A 26,606-nucleotide genomic window follows, 5' to 3' on the forward strand; every position below is an offset into this window, starting at 1 on the left:
GCCATGAGAAGCACAAAGTGACCAAGTGATAGTGAGAGTTTCAAGTGCAATGAATTCCATACTGTGTATTCTGGTGGAAGCATTCCCCCTCCCCCAACCCCTGGGGAAACAATTATTGCAATCAAGCAAAGCCTAAATTTGAGAGGCAGGAAATACAAATTCTGCAAGTGGATCACTGGGAGTGATAATAAAATGGACCAATTCTGCTCCCATCCCTGGGTTTCTGGGAGCCATGTCTTTAGCTGTTGGAGCCACTCTTGTTGGTTGGTTCAGTGCACTTACCACATCCTGTAGTATCATGCCCCAAGCCCAAGAAGGCATGTTAGCTGAGCCTGTGACAGGCCATTCCACCATATTTTATAAGGCTAGCTGCATCTGACTGATGAAGGGTATGGCAATATCTGATTAACAGCAAATTCTATGGTCATGTGTATATTGTCACTTATTTGGGGCTATAAAATGGATTTCTTGTTTGAGGTAACATTGATTAAGACTGCTATAGTTCTGGTGATCGTGAATGTTGGCAGAGTCAATGTAGGCAAGAAAGGAAAATCTAGGAGCCTGTAAATATTTTTACTTCGGGCCCTTTCTCCTTCTATATAAAGCGAACAATAAAATACACTGCTCTGAGCTCTGCCAACTGAAAAGATCCCCCCACAGGCTATTGCTCTTTACAGCTATCCCCGAGTGGGGCTAAAGTGCAGCAGTCAGATTTTAACTACCCACCAGCAACACGTGCCAGCTCATCTGTGAACCAGGCTCAGATGTTTTATTCCGTGTTAGGCAGTCATAAAGAACTCCCAAGAGGCCATAGGAGTGAGCGGAGGAAGAGATGTCAATGCGATAAAAGCAAGTGCCCATAGGAGTTTGAATCGCACATTCGTGTAATTTCCTTGTGTCTTCTAGACCTGCTCGGGCTAGATCCTATACGATTTCCATCCTTCAACAGATTGTTTCTGCACCTTTGCACTTATGATTTGGTGGGACTGATAATATGTAGCTCTAGTTTCCCAAGGGAGATTACTTCTCTGCCTCAGAAGGCACGGCTCTACAGAACACTAGGGAGCTATGCTGCAACTGTCTTCCTGGTGCTTTCCAGAAACTTCACATAGTGCTCTTATCCATCATAGATCCTTCTAGCAGCATAAGATCTGCTGGAAGAAATGGCCTGAACATTAGGGCAACTTGCCTCCCAGCCTTTCTGGGCAGTATGTCCAAGTGGTGAATACTTTAGTTTTACAGTAAGTTCATTCCAACATCCTTACTTCTGGGAAACATAGCCTAGTGGTGGTGACAGGGGTGGATATTGAGGACAATTAGGGTCCTATTATGGAGCATTTGCCTCAGGTATATTCTTTGCAGCATTTCCAGACAAGGAACGCTGCTTTCTTTTATCAAGAAGAAGAAAACTGTTGGTGCAGAGGATGAAAAAAAAAAAATCTGGGGATTTATGATTATAAGGCCCATACAAATGTCCCCATTCTAGATCTCAAAGTTCCATTATTTTTCTATGAGGGTCCTGGCTTTGGCATAGGTGATGTTTCAAGGCTGTGCGTTTGGCCTCCTTTGCATCCATGCAACTGTTATGATTAGTTCTGGGGCTGATTTTCAGCACAGTCTGCTCAGTGGCTGCATTGCCCTAGAGGCTCTCTGCCTTTCATAGCGTACTCTGTTTTTTATAGTTGGATGAATTGAGCCTGTTATTTCCTTTTATTGAGATCTCCAAAGCTGTTAACAGCAGTCAGCCTGCCTTATAATTATAATTGCTTCCATAATGCTCTACTACCATATCCACAATATAATCCAATGCTTCATCTTCTGCTTCTACTTCATTCCAGTGTATTCGTACTGTGTTGAGAGTCCTAGTAATTGTGGGCATATTGCATGCTAGGGGTTATCACCACTTGCAGTCGACCACTCACCACTGACCACCAGCTGGGGTCCTTACTGTCTTGTGATCAGTGCTGTAGGGTCCAGCTCCAAAATTCCATACTGAAGAATCGGCTTACTAAGGCCACTTTTGGTGCCTGCCATCCCGTGAAAGCAGAGCCCAAGACAAAGGTTCACGGGCTGGTAGTTTACTTGAGAATATGAGTTCAGGGAGTAGGATTGGAGTTCCGACGAAAAGCCAATTCAAGAATGCATTATTGAATTGACTCCTGCCATGGGTAACTAGTTGATTGACCTTATGGTACTTTCTGAGAAGCCTTGTGAAATGTGTCTCAGAACTCTGCACTGGAGAGGAGAAAGAGGAAAGCATTTATACGCTGGCTCCTGTTCGCCATTGGTCAAAATTTCACCATATACTTCTAGTTGTGCATATGCATGTGGGGCCGGTTTCTACAGGTGTTCCATGCTCTGACATGAGTTGCAATGGCCCATGCTATGGGTAGGGAGTGAGAGAGACACTGTTACATTGCCTTTGAGAGAAGCCAGGTGATGCCTGCACAGAATTGGTCACTGCAGCAACCCCCAGAATAAGAGGGGAGTCTTGGAGGATTTAAAAGGGTCCATGAGAGATGTCCAAACACTGCTTGCTGCCCGTTTTATCTGTTTGAGTTAATATCTCCATCTTTCCAGCTATCTCTACAAAAGATAAAATAATCTGAGTGTGGTGGCATGTACCTCTAGTCCTAGCTACTTGGGATGCTGAGGCAAGAAGGTTGCCTGCAGCTCAGGAGTTCGAGGCTGCAGTGAGCTATGATCATGCCACTGCACTCCAGCCTGGGTGGCACAGCAAAACCCTGCCTTAAAAAAAAATGCTGAAGGCCAGGCGCGGTGGCTCACGCCTGTAATGCTAGCACTCAGGGAGGCTGAGGCGGGCAGATTGCTCAAGGTCAGGAGTTCAAAACCAGCCTGAGCAAGAGTGAGACCCTGTCTCTACTAAAAATAGAAAGAAATTAATTGGCCAACTAAAATATATATAGAAAAAATTAGCCAGGCATGGTGGTGCGTGCCTGTAGTCCCAGCTACTCAGAAGGCTAAGGCAGGAGGATCGCTTGAACCCAGGAGTTTGAGGTTGCTGTGAGCTAGGCTGATGCCATGGCACTCTAGCAGGGGCAACAGAGTGAGACTCTGTCTCAAAAAACAACAAAAAAAGAATTTATACTCTAGCTGAATTTACCAATACATGAAACTATTAGTGGAAGATGCAGAACAAAATGCAATAGAATTAAGTCTACAAAAAAAAAAAAAGAATTAGGGTTGTTTGTCACACAGCGTTATTGTGCAAATAGCCAGCTGGTACAAAGAAATGCTCAGAGTGTAGTCAAGAGAGGGCACAGACAGTTGCTAGAGTGTTCGTAGAGACTCTGCGTGAGTGCTGATGAGGGTTTATGAAGGAGTCAGCTTTTGTCCACTGCTCCTGAACTCCGCTGGGTGGCTTGTACATCGTCATCTAAATTAATCTGTGTCTGTGATAGGAATGGGCGTCCAGTGGCTGAGCTGGGCAGCCTGAATGTCTGTATGGATGACTCCGCCACTCTTGGTCCCTAGGTCCTAGGAGTTTCAAACTGCTTGCAGTGCTTAAGGTAAAAGAGGAGTAAAAGAAAAAAAATAGATGAGGAAAAAGTATAGAGAAATAAAGACATTTTGGCTGGCAGAGGAATTAAACTTAAAAAGAGTTGGGGGAAGAAAGAAGACAGAGGAGGCAAAGGGGAGAGAGAAGAAACATAACAAGAAATAATGCTAATGTGACCAGGTTTTCAGTAAATACCTTTCTAAATCAGATTTCCAAGAATGACATATCAAAAGAATTAATACACGTATCTTGAGTGCCCCCTGTGTCTAATCCAAAGGTGAATAAGATACTGTCTTTATTCTCTCTATAAAGACATCATTCTAATATAGGAAGTGGTCGCTTTTGTTAACCACAGTCTGAACTTTTCCCTCAAGAAGAAAACACATGAGCTACAGGGATAGGCTTTTATTTATTGGAGAGGGCAATGCAAAGCTTAGCATAGAATAATAATATTCTTCTAGCATTTTATCGTCATTTTTAGTGCCTGCTTTGATTAAAAGGTGTTTTTATTTCTTGTCCTCCTTATTTATTTATTTATTTATTTTTGGAGACAGAGTCTCACTTTGTTGCCCAGGCTAGAGTGAGTGCCGTGGCATCAGCCTACCTCACATCAACCTCAAACTCCTGGGCTCAATCGATCCTGCTGCTTCAGGCTCCCAAGTAGCTGGGACTACAGGCATGTGCCACCATGCCCGGCTAATTTTTTCTATATATATTAGTTGGCCAATTAATTTCTTTCTATTTATAGTAGAGATGGGGTCTCGCTCTTGCTCAGGTTGGTTTCAAACTCCTGAACTCAACCGATCCGCCCGCCTCGGCCTTCCAGAGAGCTAGGATTACAGGCGTGAGCCACCGCGCCCGGCCCCTCCTTATTAATTCTCAACAATATGAATAATTTTCAACACAACTAGATAATGAGGTGATTTGGCTTCACAGCACAAGACTCAACTCACCTGTTTTTCCACATTTTGATGCTGTCTGTAAATGGTGGCCTTCTTGATAATTTAGCTGCTGCATAGGAAATCAACTCAAATAGATCTTTAAAAAATTTTGCTTTTATTTTGAAAAAAAATTTGCCTTAAGGAGCAATTGCAAAGATAATACAGGGAACTCCCACACTCTTCTCTCCCAGCTTCTCCCACTGCTAACATCTCACATAACCATGGTACCATGATCAAACTAAGAAAATACCTTAGTATAATACCAATAACTAAATTACAGACCTTATTCTGACTTCATCATTTTTTCCACCAATATTCTTTTTCTGCTCCAGGATCCAGACTAGAAATCCGTATTGTATTTAGTTGTAAGGTCTCCTTAAACTGCTTCCTTAAGGTTATAGATTGAATTTTGTCTCTGCCCACCCCCCAAATGTTGAGGTCCTAAGCTCCAGTACCTCAGAATATGATCTTATTTGGAGATAAGGTCTTTATACAGGCAATCAAGTTAAAAATTTCACCCACTAATTTTAGCACTCATTTGTTTATCTTGCCTGCAGCAATTACCACAGTGGATCTTTAATAATTGACAAATAAAAACTGTATGTATTTATGGTGTACAACATGGTTTTTTGAAATATGTTTATATTGTGCAATGGCTAAATCAAGCTAGATCTACTCTCTTAGCAATTTTCAAGTAATCAATATATTGTCATTAACAATAGTCATCATGATGTACAATAGATCTTTTAGACTTAGTCCTCCTGACATTTTGTATCCTTTGAATAACATCTCCCTAATGTCTTTACCCTCTCCCTGCCCAACTCACCTCTGGTAACCAACATTCTACCGTGTTTCCCTGAAAATAAGACCTACCCCTAAAATAAGCCCTAGCAGGATGTCTAAGCATGTGGGCAATAGAAGCCCTACCCCGAAAATAAGCCCTAGTGATGGGCGTGGCTATGAAAATAAGCCCTAGTTGTGGGCGTGGCTATGGAAATCAGCCCTAGTGATGGGTGTGGCTTCACAGCACATCTGCAAAACCCATGCATTTTGTCGCAGAGTGGGAAAGAACACGAGCAGCCCTTCAGATCTGCCCCATGAGAGCTCCATTGCTCGACATGAGAGATTGGGGCCAATGGTTCTAAAGGAAATAGAGTCGCAAGAAATTCAGAATGGAATTTGGGGTTTGGAGAGTTAGGATGATGTTCCAGAAGAAGACGACTCAACTATATTTGAATATATGTAGATTGTTGTACCGTACTTTAAAAAAAAATGACACATCTCCTGAAAATAAGCCCTAGGGTGTCTTCTTGAGGAAAAATAAATATAAGATCCTGTCTTATTTTCGGGGAAACATGGTACCTTCCGATTCTATGAGTTCAACTTTTTAAAATTCCCCATGTACATGAGATCCTGAGGTATTTGTCTTTCTGTACTTGGCTTATTTTACTTAACATAATATCTTCCAGTTTTATCCATGTTATCACAAATGACAAGATTTCCTTATTTTTTCAGACCTTTTTCCTTTTTAACAGCTTTATTGAGATATAACTCACATATCACACAATTGGTCCATTTAAAGTGTGTAGTTCAATGGTTTTTGGTTTATTACATTTTAAAAATTGTGGCAATATATATGTAACATTAAATTTGGCATTGCACCCATTTTTAAATGTACAGTTCGGTGGTATTAATTACATTCACAATGTTGTACAATCATCTCCATTTTTCAAAATTGTTTCATCACCCCAAACAGAAGCTCTGTAAATATTAAGCCTTGACTCACTATTCCTCCCTCCTCCCAATTCCTGTTAACCTCTAATCTACTTTCTGTCTCTGAATTTGCCTATTCTAGATATTTCACATTAAAGGAACCATACAACATATGTCTTTTTGTGTCTGATTTGTTTCACTTAGCATAACATTTTCAAGCTTCATTCCATATTGTAGCATGTATCAGAACTTCATTTCTTTTTAAGGCTGAATAATATTCGATTGCTTGGCATACCACATTTTGTCTATTCATTCATCTGTGGATGAATACTTGGGTGTTTCCACCTTTTGGTTGTTGTGAATAATGCTGCAGTACACACTGGTATACAGATACCTGTTCAAGTCCCTCCTTTCAATTCCTTTGGGTATATACCTAGCAGTAGAATTGCTTGGTCACATGGTAATTCTCTATTTAGCCTTTTGAGGAACTAAAAAATTATTTTCCACAGGAACTAAAAAATTATTTTCCCAAAAGCAATGTATGAAAGTTCCAATTTCTCTATATCCTTGCCAACACTTGTTATTTTCCTTTTTTAAAAATAATCATCTTTAGTAGGTGTGAATTGCTATCTCATTGTGGTTTTGATTTATATTTGTCTAATGCCTAATGATGTCAAATATCTTTTCTTGTGCTTATTGGCCATTTGTATATCTTCTTTGGAGAAATGTCTATTCAAGTCCTTTGCCCATTTTTTAATTGGGTTGTTTGTCTTTTTGTTACTGAGTTGTGGAAATTCTTTATATATTCTGGGTATTAAACCTTTATCAAATATATGATTTGCAAATATTTTCTCCCATTTTGTAGGTTTGTTTTTCACTTTCTTGATAATATCCTTTGATGTAAAAAGTTTTTAAGTTTAATGAACTCCAATTTATCTATTTTTTGGTTTGTGCTTTTGATGTCACAAGAATTTATTGCCAAACCCAGGGTTCTTCAGATTTACCCCTATGTTTTGCTCTTAGAGTTTTATGTTTTTAGTTTTTATTTTTAGGTTGTTAGTCCATTTTAAGTTAATTTTTGCATATGGTGTGAGGACTAACTTTATTTTTTTGTATGTGAATGTCTAGTCATCCCAGGACTATTTATTGAAGAGATTATTCTTTCTCTTTTGAATGGACTTGGTACCCTTGTCAAAAATCAGTTGACCACAGATATATAAGTTTATTTTGGAACTCTCAATTCTGTTCTGTAATAGGTCTGTTCTTATGCATTTACCACACTGTTTTGATTACTGTAGCTTTGTAGTAAGTTTGGAAATCCAAGAAGTGTGAGTGCTACAACTTTGTACTGATTTTTTCAAGATTCTTCAGTCATTTGGTGCTCCTTGAAATTCCACAGGAATTTTGAGAATTGATTTTTCCATTTCTGCAGCAAAGACTATTGGTATTTGGATAGAAATTGTATTGAATCTGTAGATCATTTTGGTTAGTATTGCCATCTTGATGATATTAAGTCTTCTTATCCATGAACACAGGATGTCTTTCTGTTATTTAGGTCTTTTATGGTTCTTTTTGCTATTCTTCAGCAAAATACTAATTTAGTCAAAACCATCCAACTCCTTCCAAAGTTACCAAGAAACACATTGGCAAAAAGTCCCAAATGTTGAATGATTGCATTAAAATACATTTCACTGCAATTCACAAAGCATTACTTTATTTTCATATAAATAATAGTCACTGATGTGTGGAAAAAATTATGATGTTCAATATTTACTTGGGGAATCATTTTCATAGGACACTGATGAAGGAAACATGGTATACATCTTTAGAGTGGCAAGGGACACAGGGACAAGCACACAAGATTGAAAGCATAAAAGCATATTCTCATAAGGACCAAGCAATCCTTGTTGTTGGAGGACCAAATGGAATCATCATTAATGTAAGTAGAATCAAAGTTCACGATCTGTAAGTCCTTCTTAAGATATGCATGATTCAGCTTATTTACTGTTCGAGCAAAGGCATATTTAGAAGCACAGCTATATGCTTCCAAACTGTACACTTTCTTGAAGTGCAGATCAAAAAATGGGTTGTCCTAGAGGAGAAAGAGAGACATGATTTAGTTTGTAGCCAAGAAAGTAGCTAGGTTTCCTGAATTCTCTCATATTCTGTTGGATATGTTTATTGAATGTAAAGTATCAGTATCAAACATATTTCTAAAAATCTGCAAATGAGTTTTCCAAAGCTATCTATTTCAAATATAATTGATTCTGAAAAATCAACAATAAGATTATTTTTGAAACGTCTGTGTTTTTTTCAATTATACAAATAAAATGTGCCTCCGAATGTACAATTATCAAGTATTCCGATTGCAGTGAATCTGAAAGGATGTATGGGGATCAAAGAAGAGAATAAACCCACTCACAGACTTCTGGAGGGGAGAAAAGGTTTCTTCTTTTGCTTAGTAGGAGGTTGGTTCCTTGTGCTATTTCAAAGGTAGAAGAAGGAAATACAGGATGGCTAATTGGACATTAGCATGCTACAGATCACCAACTTGCTATCTTTGAAGTTAATAACAAGGAATTACTTTTGAAGGTAATACCAAGGACCATTAATTCATTGACTGAGACTGACAAATTACTAAAGACTGCCTCTAGTCTGTTGCTATATTTCTAGTGGAAATGTTTCAAGAAAAAGGGAACATCGAATCTAATCTAGGTGCTGCAAGTTAAAATAATAATTGCTACTGTTATTAATAGCAGTAACAACAATGCCTTGCATTTATAAAACAGAATGCTTTCACATTCATTATGTGTCTACCTTCTAACTCTCCTTTAGGGAAGAGATTTTGCATTATTTATCTTCGTGTTCTTAGTGCTTATCCATGGCAACTATTAAGTTCTCAACAAATGTGTGTTGAACGGATCCGAAGTAGTCCTATGAAAGGAGAAGTGTAGATAAACATTGGCCTAAATGACAAAGAGGCAGAGAGGGACCAAACCTAACAGAAGTATTAATAATTCAGTAGCATGTAGTACGTAAATATTATATACAAGCAACTTATATATTTGCAACTTCTTTTTCAAATAGGAAAATTCTTGAAGGAGGCGGGAAAAAAGCATGGGTTTTGAAGTCAGATAACCATTTTGACTGTGTAATATAACTACAGGCAAAGTACTTATCTAATCTGACTCTCACTTTTCTTCTCATTTTAGATAGGGTTGCTGTGAAATTTACATGAGAATCATATAAATTAGTGTGAAGCTTAATAAATAATAATTTCCTTTCTTAGATCTGCCTTTAAAGATTGTAATATTGGTATTAATACCACCTTGTCCTACATCATTAAAAAAACTTGAAAACAAAATGTAACAATGCTTTTAAAAAAGACTGTACAAGGGTGATATGGTTTTAAACACGGCACTTCCCTAGTCGCACTTGGAAATATTTTCTAGCTGTCATAACTGCAGCTTCAAAGACAATTTGGCCAAGAATCTCCATAAAAGGAAATCACACCCATCCCATCACCAGATATTAATCATGCTCCTTATGGTATTTTTGCTCCCAAATATTTGTACCTCATCAGGTAGAAAAAAATACTCCTTATGTCTTTGAACTGCTTGGAGAGGATTAATCTTTTCCTTTAGCCTAATAATTGAAGCCTGAGCATGCATGCACATAGAATACAAGTCTGTCTGTCCCTGTCTCTCTTTCTTTTGGTAGAATCCTAGAGCTAAAAGAGATCTCACAGATCATTTAGTGATCTCTTGTTTTTAGCTGGGATAATACAGTAGTTTCCAGAGAGGCAAAATTCAGGGCATTGGCACATTTAATCACTGGCAAAGTCAGGATAAAAGCAAGATCTCAATCGTCCAACCCCAATTTTTGCTACATTATCCTGTCTCTTGTTGTACCAGTTAGTCTCCAAATCCCAGATCATTTTGATTTCTGCTTTATAAATTGACTTCAGTTTCAATTTCATTCTATTTTAAAGTCAATGGCTTTCTGGCTTGAAATTTCCCTATTGAAAACTGTATCGTTGCTATTGAGAAAAATATAATAAATGCTGACTTCTGAGGATTCAATTCCAAGAGAGAGAAGTGGAATTCCCAGAACAGCCAAGATATTTTTTCTTCATCCATAGGAAAGAAATCTTTAAAGGAGCTTGTTGAATATTATAGTTTTTATTCTGGCAATTTAATATTTTAGGTACTAAGGTGATGAGAAAAACAGAAATAGTCAACTTCTCTTTTGTATCTAGTTTACTATCGAAGACAATAATCTTCAAATTGAAAAGGGAAGAATCAACAATGTTGGAATAGAATTAAAGGACAAGAAATGTAAGGAAAAATTAGAGTACAGCTAGCTGCTTGAAACAGGATTGTTGATAGGCCTGAGGAATGCATCCTCAGGCATTGACCAAACTTGTAGAAAATAATTATGACATCAATAATGTTTGAGACCTTGAGGAAAAAGAAAAGAAAAGTGGGCCAAAAATTAGGTGGAGAGAGTTAATTCCTGAAACTACAGATTGGTAAACGTGACATGGATTTCTGATAAAATTTAATGCAGTATAGAAATTTGGGAAATACAGAAAAGAACAAAGAAAGAAAATGATAATTGAAAAATTTATAATCTCATCACACAGAGATAACTATTGAAGTACCGATTGTTTTATATATACATACATATATACACAAATGTATAGTTATGTGTATTTGTGTTAAGATTTAAGATTCAGATTTTAGTAATATGATAGACTAAATATGCAAAATTAACATAATATTTTAGAAGAGTTTTATATTTAGTTGATTTTTAAGAGACTTATTAAATGGCTGAATTGTATTCTGAGGTATTCTTTTGGAAACATGTTTTATACTGGCTTTATAATATTCCATCATATGAATATGCAATGATATATTTAACCATTTCCTATGTGTGAAACATTTAGGTAGAATATATGGTTAGAAAAATGTTATGTGGAGGATTACAAAAAAAAAAAAAAAGAAAAATGTTATGTGCATTCTTAGGTAACAAAGCAATAGAATCAAGCATTCCTTCACCAAGAAGTCAAGACAAACACACCAATTTTTTAAAAAAGGGTTTCTAGGTGATAAATCAAGGTAATAGCAGATAGTATATATTGATTTCAATAAAGAACAAAATTTAGATATTGAGATTAGATGATTAATTAATTAATTGAGGCAGAATTAAGTGCTTATGGTTGTCTATTTCTCCACTGTATCCTCAGAGACTAGTAGGGCCTGGTATAGCATAAATCCTCAATAAATAAATGAATGGAGGAATGGATAAATACATGAATTTGTAGAGGTGGTAAGCAACCAATCCAAAGAAGGGAAATTAAGCATTGTGGATGTCCAAAGTTCAAGAGAGGAATGAGTTCTCTATCAACAGAAGAGTTCAAGGACAGACTGGGAAAATCATTTGTCAAGTGGTCAAGTGGGAGGCTGTAGTATCCACACTTTCTCCCTTTTCAACCCTAAGATGATAGGATTTCTGGGAGTTATATGATCCTTCTGGAGGACGAAGTGGGCTTGATGACAGTAAAATTTGAAGACAAGGGAAGGAATTCCCAAAACATATGGAGGAAATCAGGGTGGGGAGAAGGTGATTGTGGAAGCGACATATATTTGGAAAAATGGCATTTAAATTTTTAGCATTGACTGGTAGATTGTATTAAACCTGATAAGAGTCCCTTGGGAAAGATGCCTTTAAATTTAATAGACAAAATTCTAATTCAAGCTCATAAAAACAGAACCAAAAAACCAGCAGATCATCCCAGTAGATTAAACCACACCACTTAAGAAGCGAACAATGTCATCTTAACACTTAGTACATGCCAAGAATATATGAAGCAGGATATTGAACATAAAGATCTCCAGTGTAGGCCGGGCGCGGTGGCTCACGCCTGTAATCCTAGCTCTCTGGGAGGCCGAGGCGGGCGGATTGCTCGAGGTCAGGAGTTCGAAACCAGCCTGAGCAAGAGCGAGACCCCGTCTCTACTATAAATAGAAAGAAATTAATTGGCCAACTAATATATACAAAAAATTAGCCGGGCATGGTGGCACATGCCTGTAGTCCCAGCTACTTGGGAGGCTGAGGCAGGAGGATCCCTTGAGCCCAGTAGTTTGAGGTTGCTGTGAGCTAGGCTGACGCCACGGCACTCACTCTAGCCTGGGCAACAAAGCGAGACTCTGTCTCAAAAAAAAAAAGATCTCCAGTGTATTGATTCTGTATCACCTTATAAAATGTAACACTTACAGTGTCTGCTTCTTTTCCATCAATCATCCGCAGATCGTTCAAAGACCACTTTTTTGTTACTTCATATTTTTCATCTAGCCCAATTCTGTAGTGTTTCACCATAATTATTTTTACTTCTTCATTCTTGGTCACTGCAGAATAGAAAAGTAGTTTATTAATACATAATAAACTTTATGTATTACATAAATTTATACGTATACATAGTTAAACATAATCTATTATGTAAACATAATAGATTTTTTAAAAGATAATTTATTCAAGTCACACTTTTCAATATTTTTTATGTGTGGCCTTTTTATATAATGACCTTGAACCCACATTATACATGCACCCCAGTTTTAAACCCTGATGTATCTGAATCTTCATGAGTATGCCTCCAAATCTGCTCAGAATGTCAACTTTATTTTTGCTACAATTGTGGTTACATACTGCCACGGTAATGTCTGTCACATAGAATATTGAGCTATCTGCTTTGAGCTTTGTGGTGGAGAATGAGGTTCAACTTAGGGCAGGAAATAAGAGGCTTAGTGTTAGCATACAGTCAGTGCCAAGTGTTTATCAGAACAAGTTGCAATTTTAATTTATGACAATAGAAGAAAGTAAGATGAGGAAGGTAAACAGTTCTGACTTACGTATTAAGTCTCTTTCCTCCTTGAGCAGGAGACTAATAAATGGTGCCCTGTGAAAGGAGTATTTTGGGGGGAGCAGTGATGGACAGGACACATTGAAGAAGACACGAAAGAGGCACTGGGGTGCTCTGGAAAAGGCAGCTCAGTGGGTTCCAGCATTGGACGTTCTAGAACAGGGGTCCTTAAACTAAGGCCTGGCTCTCAGGCCACATACCGAGGACATTTATCCCACCCACCGGGTGTTTTTGCCGCCGCTGCCTGTCCTGCTTAGCAGCCGACTGGTCCCGGGCCCACAGTGCGCATGTGTGGAATGTGCACCGCACTCACCAACGGCCCTCCAACAGTCTGGGGGACAGTGACCTGGTCCCCTGTTTACAAAGTTTGAGAACTCCTGTTCTAGAATCGAATCATGACATCACCTCTTACAGTACAGTCTGAGTAAATTACATAATCCTTGGTGGGATTAAACCTCAGTTTTCTCGTGTTGTAAAGCAGACATCAGAATGATACAAACTCACAAGTATTAATTAATATAAAGATTAAAGTAGACAATGTATATAAAGGATTTAGGAGAGTGCCTGGTTTATAGTAATTATTAAAGTGTTTTGTTTGGGCTGGGTGAGGTGGCTCACGCCTGTAATCCTAGCACTCTGGGAGGCCGAGGCGGGCGGATTGCTCAAGTTCAGGAGTTCAAAACCAGCCTGAGCGAGACCTCGTTTCTACCAAAAATAGAAAGAAATTAATTGTCCAACTAAAAATATATATACAAAAAATGAGCTGGGCATGGTGGCGCATGCCTGTACTTCCCAGCTACTCGGGAGGCTGAGGCAGGAGGATCGCTTGAGCCCAGGAGTTTGAGGTTGCTGTGAGCTAGGCTGACGCCACCGCACTCACTCTAGCCTGGGCAACAAAGTGAGACTCTGTCTCAAAAAAAAAAAAGTGTTTTGTTTGTTTGAAGAGGCTGGTGTAGTAAGCTGGGCATGGGACGTGGGCAATGGAAATAGAAGTGGGAAATCCAGCGAAGATTTTAAGTGAGGCACTGACAACACTGGGTGGAAATAACCCTGGGCGAAACCCAAACAACGGATGCAAACCCGAATAGGAAAATATGGAGGAGGAGCTGGTTTGGTGGAAAAATGAGTTTGGTTTTTAACATACAGATGAGCTATCCAGAAATTATCTCAGCACATAATGAAATGGAAGTTTTGTAGTTTAGGGCTGGAGAATACAGACTTGGGATTTTGGTGTTTGGAAAAATTCCCAAGACCAGGTTTTTTAGGGATCAGAGCAAAGAGGTAAGAGAAAGTGGAGAAAAATGAGATGGCAGCAAAGAGCTCTGAGAAGGGGCCTCAGAATAGAGATAGGCCCGACAGTGGAATGCTGTGGGAATCAAGAGGATGGAGAATTCCAAAGCTTTGGAGACAATCCCATGAAATCACTTTGTTAGATAAGGCAGAGTTCAGCCCTCTCACTGCATCTGACTTGGGGAAGACCATGGATTTCCTCCAGAAGGGCAGTTTCTCTAGAATTTCGAGCTTGCAGAGGACTCTTTAATGTATTAACACTGATTGAGTGTATATTGTGTGGCAGTCCCTGGGTTAGGTAGGATTGAAAAAGGTAATAGGAAGGAAGACTAAAGGCCATGGTTGAGATTATATATTCCAGGAGGTTGGAAGAAGGGGGATTGCACATTTTGGGGACAACAGGAGTGATTGAGGGGCACATCCTGGAGAGGACCTCAAGCCGAAGATCTTAACCTGGGGTCACTGAACTGGCTCAGGGTCTGTGACCTTCCTGACATTGTACAAAAGTTGGTGGGCTCTGCCCATCTATACTTCTCTAGTGCTAAAAGAAGTCCACCTCCACTGGTGTAGACATTAGCTTTGGGAGGAGAAAAGGGTTAGAAGAGAATCCCTTAAGCTAGCAGGCTGGTGTGTTGAAGTGGAGGGACACTTGATTCTGTCATACTTTCTAAGGCTAAGATCTTGGAGACAGGCCAGGTGCAATGACTCACACCTGTAATACCAGCACTTTGGGAGGCTGAGGCGGGAGGATTGCTTGAAGCCAGGAGTTTACAACCAGCCTGGGCAATATAGCACGAACCTGTCTCTACAAAAATTTAGCTGGGCATGGTGGCACACGTCTGTAGTCCCAGTTACTCAGGAGGGTGAGGCAGGAGGATCGCTTGAGCCCAGCAATTTGAGGTTACAGTGAGCTATGATTGTGCCATTGCACCCCAGCCTGGGCAACAGAACTAGATCTTGTCTCTTTAAAGAAAAAAAAAAAAAGATCCTGGAGACAGTTCCTTCCACCAGGAGGCAGTTGTATTGGCATGAAGTGTGAGGTACGGGTAGGTGCTAGGAAGCTACTTAGGCAAGGGCTAGTTCCTGAAGGGTCTGGAATACCAGGCTAAGGAGTTCAAATGTTATTCCCAAAGCCGTGTGCACACATGCAAGAGGGGAGAGTGTCACTGAAGGAATTTAAGTGAATGGACAGGCTGAACTTTAAATTTTGGGAACTTCTTCTAGAACATTCGATAAAGGATAGGTTGGAGGTGGGGAATGGGGAAAAGAGATGTTAAGAAGGGAGGATCTACCAGTCATCAAGTTTTCTTACATTAGTGGTCCCACTGATACCAAACTGAGAAAATAAAAGAGCATTCTTTAAAAAGTTAACCTTAAATGATGTAATAAAGCCTTTTTTATTGGACAAAATAGCCTCCTTTAGAGCTAAGAAGGCTCCAAGAATTGTCTTTAGTCATGAGCCAAAGAAGTCTGCTCAGGTTGGAGTAGACCCAATCCCTAATTTGCACACTTGCACTTTGCTGCCAGCTAAAATTAAATGGCCGTATGCACATTAATGCAATGGCAAAGTGGAAACTTATCACATTGTCTTAAAACAAAAATGTGTTTATGTAGCGAAAATGTTAGAGAGTTGGTTTCAGTAACCAACTCAGCGCTTCTGTTGTAAAATTATGATTTGGTGAATAATATCTATAGACATAGGGAATTTCAGAATGAATTTGCTCTAGTTCTAATATTTTAGTGAGCATTTTCAGAATTATAATCTTCACCTCATGCCAATCATTTACTTTAGTTTAAAAGTGAAAATAAACTTTGTCCTTCACAAATGCCTCTATTACCATAGTAAAATCGTCAATGTTATTTGTAAAGCTAAGTGGAAAGATTGGCCAATTGATCCGATATAATTTGGCAGAACAGAAGAAAAACAGTAGCTCACAAGTTGCACGGAGATGCTCTAAGTAAACAACTCTGTTATTTTACATCCTGGAGTCACAGAATTGTTTTCATCATTTAAGTTATTTAATAAATAATAGGAAAAATTACTATGAGATATGGAAGAAAAGCAGCAGTAGTGAAATGTTACAAAGTATTGGTGGTATCTTAGGTTATTGAGAAGGCTAATGCCCAGGCTGGAGTGCTGTGGCATGATCATAGTTCACTGTAACCTCAAACTCCTGGGTTCAAGTGCTACTCCTGCCTCAGCCTCCTGAGTAGGGAGACTGAGGCCCCAGCCACCATGCCTGGCTAAGTTTTAATTTTTTGTAGAGATGGGATCTTGCTATGTTGCCCAGGCTGGTCTCAAACTCCTGGCCTCAAGCAATCCTTCCACCTCGACCTCCCAGAGTGCTGGCATTATAGGCGTGAGCCACTGCACCCAGCAAAGAGTAATTTTCAAATAATATTTTTTTCTAGAAATACTTTTATAAAATCAAATTTGGGGCTGCACTAAATGTCTTTAATATGAAAATGACTGGCTATAAGTAAGTTAGGACGTGAGTTATTGCTGTATTTATAGAAATACGAGATAGAATGCAAGAGAAAGAAAGTGGTTTTATATGAACAGAAGCACCAAAGAAACAAAGAGGGACATTGAATGAGGCTTATGCAAGGTTTGGTTTTATGAGGTCTAATCTAGCATATTCTCTGTGTACTCACTGAAAGCAATACAGCATAGTGGTCAGACAGAAGTGAGCCAGTATTTAAAGGCTCCGCTTGTCACTTATTTGTTGGTGATCTTGGGCAAGTTACTCAGCCACTGCAATCCTTGATTTTATCATGCCTAAGAAGTGGCTACTATGAGGATATATGTGAAGTTCTTACCAGAGCGCCTGGCACACATGTTAAGAAATGCAGCTATTCGGCCGGGCGCGGTGGCTCACGCCTGTAATCCTAGCTCTTGGGAGGCCGAGGCGGGCGGATTGCTCAAGGTCAGGAGTTCAAAACCAGCCTGAGCAAGAGCGAGACCCCGTCTCTACTATAAATAGAAAGAAATTAATTGGCCAACTGATATATATATAAAAAATTAGCCGGGCATGGTGGCGCATGCCTGTAGTCCCAGCTACTCGGGAGGCTGAGGCAGAAGGATCACTCAAGCCCAGGAGTTTGAGGTTGCTGTGAGCCAGGCTGACGCCACGGCACTCACTCTAGCCTGGACAACAAAGCGAGACTCTGTCTCAAAAAAAAAAAAAAAAAAGAAATGCAGCTATTCGTACTAGTTAGCAGCAGTGTGGCAAAGAATTAGATTTACTACCTGTGACCTTGGGGTAGTTACTTAACTTCTTGTGACCCATGGTTTCCTCGTCTGCAAAACAGGAATTTTATCTATCTCATAAGGTTGTCTTGAAGATTAAAAGGAACCACATAAAGTCATTAAGTAGATTTTGTTCCTGGCACTCTGTAGACATGCCTTATAACCATCCCTTCCATCCCATCATCAAGAATGTCATTTTAATAATGAAAAATTTTTAATCTTTTTTCTCCTTCAAAGCTCTGCTATAAAGTTTCCATTCGCTCTACAAATGATGTGGCTTGGAGCTTAGAACTGGCAGGACATCGTGATTTCCACATTTATATTTCCAAAGTAGTAGATTAGCCAGTGGGAAAGTCTGTCTCATGAGCTACTATAATTGATGATGATGTTGTAGATGGTTGGTTTTAGAGATAATGATAATATTCTAACTCTAAAATCCAAACTCTTGGCCCTTTTAGAACTAAAAGCTAAGTCACAATAAATGCAAGGTAACAAGAGGACCCAAATGGGAATGTCAGCATTTCCATGTTGTAGTTCCCATCTACAGGTATCCTGATTTGGAGAGTCAGAATATTTTGTTTAAATCTCCTCTTAGAGACATTTAGTGATATTCCACAAATGCACTTGCCTTGTGTGTGTGTGTGTGTGTGTGTGTGTGAGAGAGAGAGAGAGAGACAGAGAGAGAGACAGAGAGAGAGAGACAAAGAATTAAGCAAAAATAATGAAGTGTGTTTTTTCTGCATTTAGAAGATAAAGAGCATGAATTTTAAAGTATAAAATATACTTTGGTATTCAAGCTTTGTTCCCCAACTCACAATCCTGATTGTAACTAAGTTTTGTGGTAAATTTTATGATAGTTACAACAAAATCAATTTTAGAAATCAATTCCTAAATCAATCCTGTACTTTGTTTTCATAATTTTTAAAAATGGAGAATAATAAATGCAGTCGAATTAGAATTTTCTTGTGTGTTCTTTTTGAGCACAAGATTCCTATAGTTGCAGAACCAAGTGTATTAATATTTATTAAAGGAAATATTATGGCTCATGAAAGGGAAGATGTTAAATGATTATACATCAGAACAGCTTTGAGTAAATCTGCAACTTGAAAAATAAAGAATATGTATATATTAATAAACTATGCTTAGCTCTATTTTCAGAACATATGTATACCTGTTTGGATATATTTTGGCCTATGTAGTTGTTATTCTACTATTTAATATTATGATTATTTTTTGAGACAGAGTCTCGCTATTGCCCTGGCTAGAGTGCCAGGGTGTCAGCCTAGCTCACAGCAACCTCAAACTCCTGGGCTCAAGCAATCCTTCTGCCTCGGCCTTCCAAGTAGCTGGGACTACAGGTATGTGCCACCATGCCCGGCTAATTTTTTCTATATATTTTTAGTTGGCCAATTAATTTCTTTCTATTTTTAGTAGAGACGGGTTTCTCTCTTGCTCAGGCTGGTTTTGAACTCCTGACTTTGAGCGATCCTCCCGCCTCAGCCTCCAGCTAGGATTATAGGCATGAGCCACCACACCCAGCCTACTATTTAATATTATTAACAACGCTTTTTATTGTATAAAAACTTTTCAAAGCATTACCCCACTTTTTATTCTTACAAAACACTATGTACTGGAATAATTTGTCCTCAATTTAGAGCTGAAAAAATTAAACTAATCTCTCCCCAGACAATACTATTATCCACTGAAATGAAAGCTTAAAAAAAAAATTCTAGTTTATGCTGTCATTAAGATACTGGGAATTCACAATTTAGCAGCAGTGGTTTCAAATGAAGCCTTTTAAATTGCTTTTAGCAATCTCTCTTTCTTGTTAACTGATTCTTATTTAATATTCTCATTGTTAACATTCTTATTGTAAAGTGATTTGACAAAATTATTAGATTCTTTGGTTTACAGAGTAATTCTGTTCCGGCATCAAAAAGTAATACATGTAGAGAACTTACGCATACTATTAATATTTTTACAATTCTAGCAAATGTCATTTATTTTTAGATAAGTATCTATGAATGGAAAATGTTTTTTGAAAGATATGAGAATACTTAGAAATATATCTAAATATACATATGACTTTTAGTTTATATAATATACAATATATCATGTCTTTATATATTAAAGATATACTTATATTTTTACTATAAATATATATTTACAGTATATATGCATGTACACATATATTCCAGCATATATTTTTATAATAAATATATTTTTCCTATAAGTTCCAAAAGCATAACTTTTATATTTTACTTATTTGGAACATAATTTATCCTGTCTGATAAAGATTTAACAAGGGAGCACTGGATGCAGACATAGGTGTTTTTATTTCTGTTTCAGAAATGACAACACTGAGGCCTGAGGAAGCTAATTATCTTTCTCCAAATTTCTCAGCCAGTAGGTGGGCCAGGTTTTACTCCAGATCTGTCTGATTCCAAGCATTCCAAGGTCTGTTTCACCATGCCCTGTTACTTTTCATTCAATTCTGGCTAATGCTTGACTATGCTATTTCAAGACTTTCAGAATTTCTTTAAGACATTTGCACACTCTTCATTGTACACATGACTTACCCCTTTCTAGTGCTTGCACATAACAGAACTCCTCCCTCCTTTATAAGAAGAGGCTGCTTTTAACTGCCAGTGATAATGATGTTCTAGGCTAGGGGAAGCTAATCCCAGGGAGAAATGACCAAGCAAACCCTGAGGGGAGGAAGGGGACTGAGTTCCCAGGAAATCTGCAATGTACCTCCTAGCAAACTACAGAGAGAGAAATTGAGTTTTCGACATCTGATTTTGACATCGACACAGGTAAACATCAAGATTTAACAGTAAATCACAATCCTCTGGTTGTGAGATGCCTGTTAAAGACAGAGTCTGGTCAGATAAATAAAGAAAGTTTAACCATATTTAAACATAATTTGATGAATTTGAAAAATACATCTGGCTACACTGGACTCATGAGTCTCACAAATCCAGAACTCCTGGATGTAGGGTATAAAGAGGAAATCAAAACTATGTGGCTCCACTCCCTGAAGGCAGCCAATACTCAAAGTATGGAGTTACTTGCCCTGAAAATGCTGTGACCTGTTTGATTCATATAAATGAAATTTCTGAATAAAGTATGGTCAAAGATTTAGGAATGTTAAGCATCACACTGACTTATCTTAAGTCACTATTCTGTCAAAATGTATTTGCAACTGTCATAAAAACATGTTACATTTGGGGAAAGTGCTCTCGAACTCATGGCTATGATATAGAAGAGAATTGTGAAAAGTTACTGAACTAATGCGGCTTAAAATGTTAACTTGTATCTGGAATATCACAATACCGTCTTCTCTTCCTCAACTCTGAGAAGACCTTGTTTTTTTCCTTGCTTCTTCCATGACAGAATCATCGAATTATTTCCAAACATGTAAGTCTAGGAGACTTTTTCTTTCCATGTCAGGTAGAACAAATTTAGTTAATTACATAATTTTGAGGGAGGCACTAAGATATATTTGGTAAATTAGGTTTATAAACTTTTGTGATTTTTTTTATTTTTAATTTCGGCATATTATGGGGGAACAGATTTTAAGGTTTCAATAAATGCCCTACCCCCCCCCCACAAGTCTGAGTTTCCAGCATGACCATCCCCCAGATGGTGCACATCTCACTCCTTATGTATATATATACCCGCCCCCCTCCCCCCTCCCACCTGCCCAATACCCTATTACTGTAGTACCTATGTGTCCACTTAGGTGCTACTCAGTTAATACCAGTTTGCTGGAGAATATATCTGGTGCTTGTTTTTCCATTCTTGGGATACTTCAACTTTTGTGATTTTTAAAAATAAGTTTTTCTTTAAAAATACTTGTATACTAATGTTACACAACAGAAATTAGCTTTATAAAGTGAGGATTACAATAAGTACAAAATTATTAAATTCTAATGTTGGAACAAGCATCTTCTTCTAATATATTAAGTAAAAATACTTTAAGATACAGTGATTTGATGGTTAAGGTACAAAATAATTTCTTAAACTGTTAATTGACTTTTTTTCCATAATTTAATTTCTTTTCCCTGGGCCCATTAAGTTTTTTACATTGCTGATATACCATGTCTCCACGCTTTGTAGTTATATAGCAAAATATGCTAAACTGTTAGATAAATATTATTCTTATTATTGGGTAAATATTACCATATTTATTAGAAATAATACAGTTTTAAAGAATTCTTAGCACTCTCTTTAAAGATGTTCTACTTCCCTTACAGTACTCTCTCTTGACACCTTTAGAAAGTCCTTCTAGGGCAATTATCAGAAAGGGAATTATAACAAGTTGTTTTCCGAAAATAGGTGTGGGCCTTAAGCAGACAAGTTCAGAATGGACACTTAAAAATTTCCAAGCACTTTCCTCCTAAGCCCATGAAAAGTATTAAAAGGCATGGATTGGGAAAAGGGAGTGCTGTATACTAAATTCAATAATGGCATGAGCATTTCAGTCTAAATTCAGCACAAAAATCACAGGTTAGGCAAATCTTAATTAGGTGCAAAAGCCTATTTGTAGCTTTGGACAATTTTCATGAATTGTAGAAGCATAAAGGAAAAACCTCTATTTTAGTTAGTTTAGAGAACATCCTCTTATCCTTAAAGTTCCATTTTCATAAACAAAATTTCTATCATTACAGTATTGTTTCTGTGAGCACACTGCTTATAAGAGAAAGAAATTTTAAAAGATAATTTCTGTTTTCAAAATAAACCACCAGGAAGTCAGATAAATAAACCACCAGTCAGTCAGTCAAAATAAACCACCAGCCCTCAGAAGGAAATCTAAGGTTTTGTTTCTCTCTGGGAATGAAAAGGGAGAACCCCAGTTGCCCAGACTGATTGCAAATAGAGCTGTATAACTCAATTCTCCCACGAATTTAAAAATACACAGAGAGCTCTCTGTTGCATTTTTAAAAATGAGTTCTTACACAATAAAATTGCATGCCACGCAAGTGAATTAAATAAAAGACTGGAGACAAAATAATCAAATCAGGAGAAGTACATATCCAGTTTCATTTCTGAACAACTAACCAAAATATTCTCAGTACAATATTTTGTTCTTTTTTTCATCTTTAACACTTTAAAAAAAAAATCCGTAGAATCCAAATTCTTACACTTGGCATAGTTAAGCTCTATCACAAGAAGACACAGGTGCTGTATAGGAAAATAAAATTTTAAAAAAGTCTCCCTCTATCACCCAAGCATCTCTGGGCGATTTGCTTTCTGAAACAAAGCAACAGAAAGAACAGATTACCTGACACACAGAGGTAATACCTGTCTTGAACCGAGAACTCTATTTCAATAAACTCGTACAGATTCTGCGAGAGTGGCTTGAACAGTTTCTTCTCCAAGTCCTCCTTTACCAATGATGACATTTCCTCCAGTGCCACTTGGCGTTGATTCTCTTAGCCCAAGCTCACTCTTCCTCTCCTTTTGCTCCCTGGATTTCTTGCTTGGGTCTGGAGCTCCTTGGTGAGTCCTGCCCACCTACCTCCCAGTCCTCACTGTCTTTAACTTCTCATTCCCAGCCACAACCCAGGCTCCTGGGAGCACTCAGGGCGGTCAGACCCCTCACTGCCGTATCTGCCCAGTGGCAGCAGCAGCAGCCAAAGCACAGCGGCGGCGCTAGCCCTACCGTGAGCCTTCAGCATCCAGCCGCAGGCAGGCTGCTCTCTGGAGCTCCCCTGTGGCTTGCAGCTGGGGGGACATATTGACGACCACCAAGTGCCATGCACAGATCTACTTGTGGCGTCCCTTGGTTATTCCAGCATGGTAGCCTTTCCCCCTTTGCACGGCACTGTGCAGAGAAAGCCCATGCCTTCAGCTCGATGCCATTATATAAATCAGCTGTCTGGCTGTATCGATTGGGATCATCTTTCATTAAGAACTTTGCTATCATCGGCAAGAGAAAAGGCATCTGTGCTTGCTCCCCACACTTCCAACAAGTCTCCTTCCCTCCTTTCTTTCCCCTCCTGCAGTGCATTAAGACCATCGCTTCCATGAGAGTCTGCACCAATTGCTGGGTCTAAAGTACTTTTAAAATGGACATTTTAAATAGGCTTGCTTTAATACTATTTATTGTCCACTCACAAACCAAAATGTATTAGGTACCTACTGGGGTAAAAGCATTATATAATATTATATTTGTTTCTCGGGTGAATTTCCTAGCCTCAAGGAGCTTAAAATCTAATAGAGATGAGCACACCAAGTTAATTATTGTAAATGCATAAAAGCGATATATGGCACAAAAGAGAAGGGGACACAGAATAGAAAAGGTATTTATACCTGGAAGGTATCAGTGAAAGAGAAGATCTGGAGCTTAAAGAATGAGAGACGGCCGGGCGCGGTGGCTCACGCCTGTAATCCTAGCACTCTGGGAGGCCGAGGAGGGTAGATTGCTTGAGGTCAGGAGTTCAAAACCAAACTGAGCAAGAGCGAGACCCCTGTCTCTACTATAAATAGGAAGAAATTAATTGGCCAACTAATATATATAGAAAAAATTAGCCGGGCATGGTGGCACATGCCTGTAGTCACAACTACTCGGGAGGCTGAGGCAGGAGGATTGCTTGAGCCCAGGAGTTTGAGGTTGCTGTGAGCTAGGCTGATGGCACGGCACTCACTCTAGCCTGGGCAACAGAGTGAGACTCTGTCTCAAAAAAAAAAAAAAAGAATGAGAGAAAAGTGTAAAGGTGGTGGAGGAGGAGTATATGCCAGTCCATGAAGCCAAAGTGCTACATCAATAAAACAGGGGCATGTGCTATGGCTTGATGTGTCCCCTCCACACTTCAGGTATTGCCCATGTGACGGTATTAAGAGATGGGGCCTTTAAGAGGTGATTAGGCCCGAAGGGCTTCTCTGTCTTGAATTGGATGGAGCCCTAACGAAAGAGGCTTCACACAGGCCTGCTGGCTCGTTCTTCTGCCTTCTGCCAGGTGAGGAGGCAGCATCCCTCCCCTCTGGAGGGTGCAGCCCTCGCCAGACAACCAGACCTGCTGGTGCCTTGATCTTGGACTTCCCAGCCTTCAGAACCATGAGAAACGAATTTCTATTTCTTATGAATGACCTAGTCTGACAGGGTGTTTGGGAGGATTGGAAATAGTCCGGCTTTCCTGAAGCTGTAGGGCATGTGAAGGTAAAGATAAGGCTTGAAAGATGGGCTGGGGCCAGATCATGGAGGGCCTTAAACGCCAGGTTGACCTGTTGGACTTTATTCTACAGAAGTAGAGAACCCACGAAGATCACTTGGCATTCATTCATTCAACAAATGTTTATCACGAATTCACTATGTGCCTATGGCTATGTTTTAACACTGTGGCTATGTTTGAAGACCTGGGGATGTGGCAATGAGAAAAATAGGCCAATCCCTTGCTCTATGGAGCTCAGCTCAGTGGGGGAGATGGAAAATACAGGGGAAAAGTAGTGGTATGTTCAGGAGGCACTTGACTGCAAGGAACCGAACACATGACATAAAGGTGTAAATAATCTCATGGAATAAGCAGGCTAAAGGTGGGCAGTCCCAAGGGTTAGCTCAAAGCTCATAGATGAAGGTCCCAAGGGCTTTCTATTCTTCTGATCTACCATCCTCAGGTACTGGATGTTTTTAATCTTCAGGTTGCTGTGGTTCAGCTCCAAAGAAAGAAAGTGGGAGAGGTGGATTTTTTGTCCCCCTCTTTTTGTTAGGAAGCAAAATCTTTTTCAGAAATGGGCAAGCAGACTTCCCTTTACAGCTCAGTGGCCATCACTGGGGCATGTGGCCAGCGCTAGGGAAGCATGTGCTGCATAACGATGTTTTTTGGTCAACGATGGCTGCATACAGGACGGTAATCTCATAATATTATAATATAATGGAACTAAAACGTTCCTATAGCCATTATGGCATCAATGCATTACATTTTCTATGCTTAGATACAAAATTACTTGCCATTGTATTACCATTGCCTGCACGTTTAGCGTAGCAACAGTCCCCAACCTTTTTGGCACCAGGGACTGGTTTCATGGAAGACAGTTTTTCCACAGACCAGGGATGGGGGATGGTTTTGGGATGATTTGAGAGCGTTACATTTATTGTGCACTTTATTTTTCCTCTTATTATTATATTGTAATATATGATGAAATAATTACACCACTCGCCATAATGCAGGATCGAATGAGGCCACTGATCTGAAGGAGGCGGAGCCCAGGCGGTGATGTGAGCACTGGGGAGCAGCTGTAAACACACATGAAGCTTTGCTCGCTCACTGGCCGCTCACCTCCTGCTGTGGGACCCGGTTCCTAATAAGCCACAGATTGGTAGTGGTCCGTGGCCCAGGGGGGTGGGGACTGCATGCAGCATTACAGTAACATGATGTACAGGTTTGTAGCTAGGAGCCATAGGCTACACATACAGCCTAGGTATGTAGTGGGCTATACCAGCCAGATTTATATAAGTACACTCTGTGATGTTGGCACAATGATGAAATTGCCTACGTATGCCTTTCTCAGAACATGCCCCTGATATTAAATGACACGCAACTATATTTGTCCATTTTTTTTTGCCTAAAAATAGTCCAGATCTATTTTATACTTTTTTTTTTTTTTTTTTTGAGACAGAGTCTCGCTTTGTTGTCCAGGCTAGAGTGAGTGCCGTGGCGTCAGCCTAGCTCACAGCAACCTCAAACTCCTGGGCTCCAGTGATCCTTCTGCCTCAGCCTCCCGGGTAGCTGGGACTACAGGCATGCGCCACCATGCCCGGCTAATTTTTTTTTTTATATATATATCAGTTGGCCAATTAATTTCTTTCTATTTATAGTAGAGACGGGGTCTCGCTCTTGCTCAGGCTGGTTTTGAACTCCTGACCTTGAGCAATCCGCCCGCCTCGGCCTCCCAAGAGCTAGGATTACAGGCGTGAGCCACAGCGCCCGGCCTATTTTATACTTATTAATTATGTTTTCAGAGACC

General features: G+C 39.3%; 1 protein-coding gene across 2 annotated transcripts; it reads right to left on the minus strand.

Annotated features, from left to right (window-relative positions):
- Positions 1-7,866: 7,866 nt before the first annotated feature.
- On the minus strand, positions 7,867-23,280 carry EXOC1L (exocyst complex component 1 like). 2 transcript variants are annotated; one of them, XM_075997796.1, is made up of 3 exons: positions 22,944-23,280; positions 12,454-12,584; positions 7,867-8,266 (listed from the first exon to the last, which is right to left on the minus strand). In XM_075997796.1, the coding sequence occupies exons 2-3, from the start codon at positions 12,553-12,555 to the stop codon at positions 8,000-8,002; spliced, it is 369 nt and encodes a 122-aa protein (XP_075853911.1). In that variant the 5' UTR covers positions 12,556-12,584; positions 22,944-23,280; the 3' UTR covers positions 7,867-7,999. The 2 variants fall into 2 exon arrangements, with proteins under 2 accessions (XP_075853911.1, XP_012613684.1); XM_012758230.3 differs by having other exon boundaries at positions 22,924-23,280.
- Positions 23,281-26,606: the final 3,326 nt, after the last annotated feature.

Source organism: Microcebus murinus, chromosome 26 (assembly GCF_040939455.1).
Source record: "Microcebus murinus isolate Inina chromosome 26, M.murinus_Inina_mat1.0, whole genome shotgun sequence".
NCBI lineage: Eukaryota > Metazoa > Chordata > Mammalia > Primates > Cheirogaleidae > Microcebus > Microcebus murinus.

Bases quoted from the DNA above. Each gene is read 5' to 3' on its own strand.
- EXOC1L (XM_012758230.3), bottom strand. From the start codon at position 23,044: ATGTCATCATTGGTAAAGGAGGACTTGGAGAAGAAACTGTTCAAGCCA. The intron at 12,585-22,923 runs GTAATCTGTTCT...TCTATTCTGCAG, and splicing joins GTATTACCTCTGTGTGTCAG to TGACCAAGAATGAAGAAGTA. The intron at 8,267-12,453 runs GTAAGTGTTACA...TTTCTCCTCTAG, and splicing joins ATGGAAAAGAAGCAGACACT to GACAACCCATTTTTTGATCT.